General features: G+C 50.9%; 1 protein-coding gene across 1 annotated transcript; it reads right to left on the reverse strand.

Annotated features, from left to right (window-relative positions):
* Positions 1 to 859: 859 nt before the first annotated feature.
* Positions 860 to 2,340, reverse strand: MRPL17 (mitochondrial ribosomal protein L17). Its single transcript, XM_058545849.1, has 3 exons — positions 2,120 to 2,340; positions 1,768 to 1,836; positions 860 to 1,424 (listed from the first exon to the last, which is right to left on the reverse strand). Exons 1-3 carry the CDS (start codon positions 2,291 to 2,293, stop codon positions 1,149 to 1,151), a joined length of 519 nt encoding a protein of 172 aa, XP_058401832.1. The 5' UTR covers positions 2,294 to 2,340; the 3' UTR covers positions 860 to 1,148.
* Positions 2,341 to 3,544: the final 1,204 nt, after the last annotated feature.

Genomic DNA, 3,544 nt, shown 5'->3' on the forward strand with positions numbered 1-3,544 from the left:
TATCTATCTGCCAGACCAGTGACCCCTCCACCCTCACCCTTATTATCTCAGACAATGGATAGATTTGGTGAGCCAAATACACTCTGAAGGTCCAACCTAACACAAAATCTCTTCTTTCCACTCTACTAGGGATATGAGACTGTCAGGCGCTGTTATCAAGTGTTCCCGCAGGGATGACAGCTCCCAGTCTTCCCACGACTACCACCCTGTCAAGCCTCTGAGCCTGAGGGATGGGCAGCTTGGCTGGGCCAAGTCTGGCTTCACAGAAATTAGTAGATATAAAGGAGCTTCCTACTTCTCATTTGCTCTGGCCATTCTGAAGCCGGATTTCCCTTTTCTGAGTTCCCAGAGTTCACAACAATAAAAACTTCCAGGAAATTCCCAGCAGGTTTAACTTCCTAATCCTCCTCCCACTTCAACCCTCTCCTTGACATCCCCCTACCCCCCGCCCCCCAGGGGAAGGAGCTTATCCTGGAGTCCAATATCCTCTGCTGAATGCTTCTACCCCCTTGGCCAGGATGGTGGTACATCTGAGTTCTCAGGTCCTCTCCTCTGAGGCCCATTCAGGGCTTGAGGGGAACACATGAAGGTAATATGTGATCCTGCCTAGAAACAGAGGAATGGTTGTAGTGTTCCCTGAAGGTTCCTAGGGTACCAGATTATATGCAAGGTTCACTTCTAGATGTTCACTTTCCTATCCCTGTCAGGAAGTAATCTTTCTCTAAGAAATCCCAGGGGCTCAGTCTCTAGATGTCAAAACTCAATCACCTTTGGGGGCGAGTTTGGAATTACAGGACACACGCTCCATATAAACTGGCATTAAGAAAAACAAAACTGTGCGAATCAAACACAACCCAGATAAGAGCCAGAAACACACGCTGTGAATTTACTAGCCTACAGAGACTGAGCATTTGGCTAGTTTTCATTCTCCAGAAATCCCAAGGAGAGAAAAAAAGTCAGTTCACACGTATTCATACAAGGAATTTTATCTGTTGTGCAAAGAGAGGGTTTTCTGGCTCCCAGAAGGTTCTGGGCTCCATTAAGTTGTCCATTTTACAACTTGAGCTCCAGTTCTTCTCAGAAATTAAAAGTGCTCCAAAGGCCTGTGATCACGGCACTGATGAGTGCCATACACCCTTGGGCTCCAGTTAAATCCCTGGTGTTTGAGCTGTGTGGGAGCTGTGGATGCTTGCTTTCTGGTCCTGCCGCAGCCCCTGCAGCAGCTGGTTCAGGAGCGTAAGGTTGCTGTCTCTGCGAGGCAGGGGCAGAGGTGGGAGGCAGTTCCCTTTATACTCAATCACCGCCATCTTGGCCCGATCCTGTTCACTCCGATTTGGGATCTGCAGCATTCTCGTGTAGCCCCCATTCTGACCTTGGTATCGAGGGGCCAGTACTTGAAAGAGCTTTGGGATCAAGTCTTTCTCCTAGACGGGGCGAGTTATCCAGGAGAGAGCAGAGTCAGGCACCACTGCAGATACATTTAACTTTGAGCACTCCCAACGGTAGGGTACAAACACACACACATAGACCTCCCCGACCCCATAATGTGGCAGACTCAAAGTTACACAGGGGGGTCAGTCACAGGCAATTATGCAGATTCATATTCACATCGAATTCAACTAATTCACACACATGTCTAATTTGGTTCACAACATTTGTCCACAAGTGAGTACTTAGCTTCATTCTGCCCAGTCCCCCTTACTCTAATAACCCCTCTCCCTCAGGGAGCAAAGGATAAGATTTGGGAGGCAGACAGGATGCACTCACCGTGAGCCAGAAGTCAGCCATGCGCATGGCTCGTTCGTTGGTGTCTCCCAGCTTCCCATAGTCGATGAGCTGTGAGGACACAACATCACTGATCCAACCCGAGCAAGAAACGAGGCGCCAATCTTGCTCCTCTAATGCCAGACTGCAACCCATTCATTCTACTAGCAATGCATCTCTCTAATTCAAGCCACCCCTAACTCCGCGGCCCTCACCAGTCTTCCATTTAAGGCGCCGGAGGAGTGGGCTCAGCTCAGGACACCAGGGAATTCAGACCTTGGGCAGGACTTACCAGGGCGGACCCCGCCCCCTCAGGCCAGACCCGCTCGCAGGACCAGATGGTCCCGCCCCTCACCTTCTCGGCGTAGCCTCTCATCTCGTCCACGCGCGCCCATGACGCCTCGATGCGTTCGTGTCGCACCAGTCCCGTAAGCAAGTTCCGCAACATGTGGATGCGGGACTCGGGACCAAGACCCAGGCGGCGGAATACGCGGCCATGGGAAATGGCAGTGGCGACCGACAGCCGCATGTCCACAGCTTCTCCCCGCCCTTGTGAGGCCGGAACTGGAAACTAGACGAGAGACGCTACGGAAAGGCCACTTTAAGAGGACGCATGCGCCGTAGCTAGGCGCGTGGAGGACGTGTTTGCGCATGAGTATCAGAGCCTGCCTCGTTGGCAACCTGGGGGAGGGCGCAGAAGCGGTGTTGACCTCTTTCGGAGGAGGCGAGCTGGGCGGCCTTCGGGCGCCACGCCGCCGCGAACGCTCCCTGTCGGGCCAGGGAACCCGGCGCCCCCTAGCGTGGGATGAGCCAGCCGTCGGGTTTCTCTCGTGCTGCGTCAGTGTCCTGCGGCCTGCAGGGCTGTGGGAAGCCCCGCCGCGGAGCCTGCTGGGAAAGTGAGTATCTGAGGCGGGGCACCTGGAGGGGTCGGGGTCTCGTAGTCGACCTCTCCCCGCGCGGCGACTGGCCTCCGTGTCATACCCTCTGAGCGAGTCACTTTTTAACAAAATTATTTTCAGTAGTAATGGTGAAATGAAAGGGATAACGATAATGCTTGAAACGCAGATAGTGAAAATTTTCTTTTGTTCAAGTACATATTGTCGTCCCAGTTAAAGAAAAATTACAGCGCTCAAAGGAAGCGTAATGGATTAATATTTTTTAATTACGTCACTTTTTTTTTAAAGAGAGAAAGCATACCGACGTATTTATGTGTTAATGTACAATAACGTAATTTCTGTTTTTGAGCCTTAACGTCTGCAAATTTGCAATGACTCGAAATTGCTCCTTGCTCTGCGTTGAATTGTGTCCCCCCTAAAAGATATGTTCAGTCCTAACCTCCCCAATCTCCTCCACCCGCCCCCCTCAACCTCCCAGTATGACCTTATTTGGAAACAGGGTCATAGCAGATGTAATTAGTTAAGATGAGGTCGTATTGGACTAGGGTGGACGCTTAATTCAAAGTGACTGGTGTCCTTGTGTCCTTCTAAAAAGAACACATGTGGAGAAACAGAGTCAGGCATACAGGGTGAAAACACAGACACTGGGAGAACTCTGACCGAGAAGGCAGGGGTTAGAGTTATGCATTTGCCAGCCGAGGATCGCTGAGGATTTCCAGCGAACACGGGAAGCTAAGAGCAAGGTATGGAACCGATTTTTCCCCAGATCCTTCAGAGAATACATGGCCTAGCTGATGCATTGATTTTGGACTTTTGGCCTTCAGACCTAGGAGACATAAATTTCTTTTGTTTTAAGCTGCCCAGTTTGTGACACTTTGTTTTAT

Source organism: Diceros bicornis, chromosome 7, assembly GCF_020826845.1.
Source record: "Diceros bicornis minor isolate mBicDic1 chromosome 7, mDicBic1.mat.cur, whole genome shotgun sequence".
NCBI classification, from domain to species: domain Eukaryota; kingdom Metazoa; phylum Chordata; class Mammalia; order Perissodactyla; family Rhinocerotidae; genus Diceros; species Diceros bicornis.

Excerpts from the sequence above, each read along its gene's own strand:
- MRPL17 (XM_058545849.1), bottom strand. The coding sequence starts at position 2,293 with ATGCGGCTGTCGGTCGCCACTGCCATTTCCCATGGCCGCGTATTCCGC. Across the intron at positions 1,837-2,119 it reads TGAGAGGCTACGCCGAGAAG|CTCATCGACTATGGGAAGCT; the intron begins GTGAGGGGCGGG and ends GTGTCCTCACAG. Across the intron at positions 1,425-1,767 it reads TGGCTGACTTCTGGCTCACG|GAGAAAGACTTGATCCCAAA; the intron begins GTGAGTGCATCC and ends CGCCCCGTCTAG.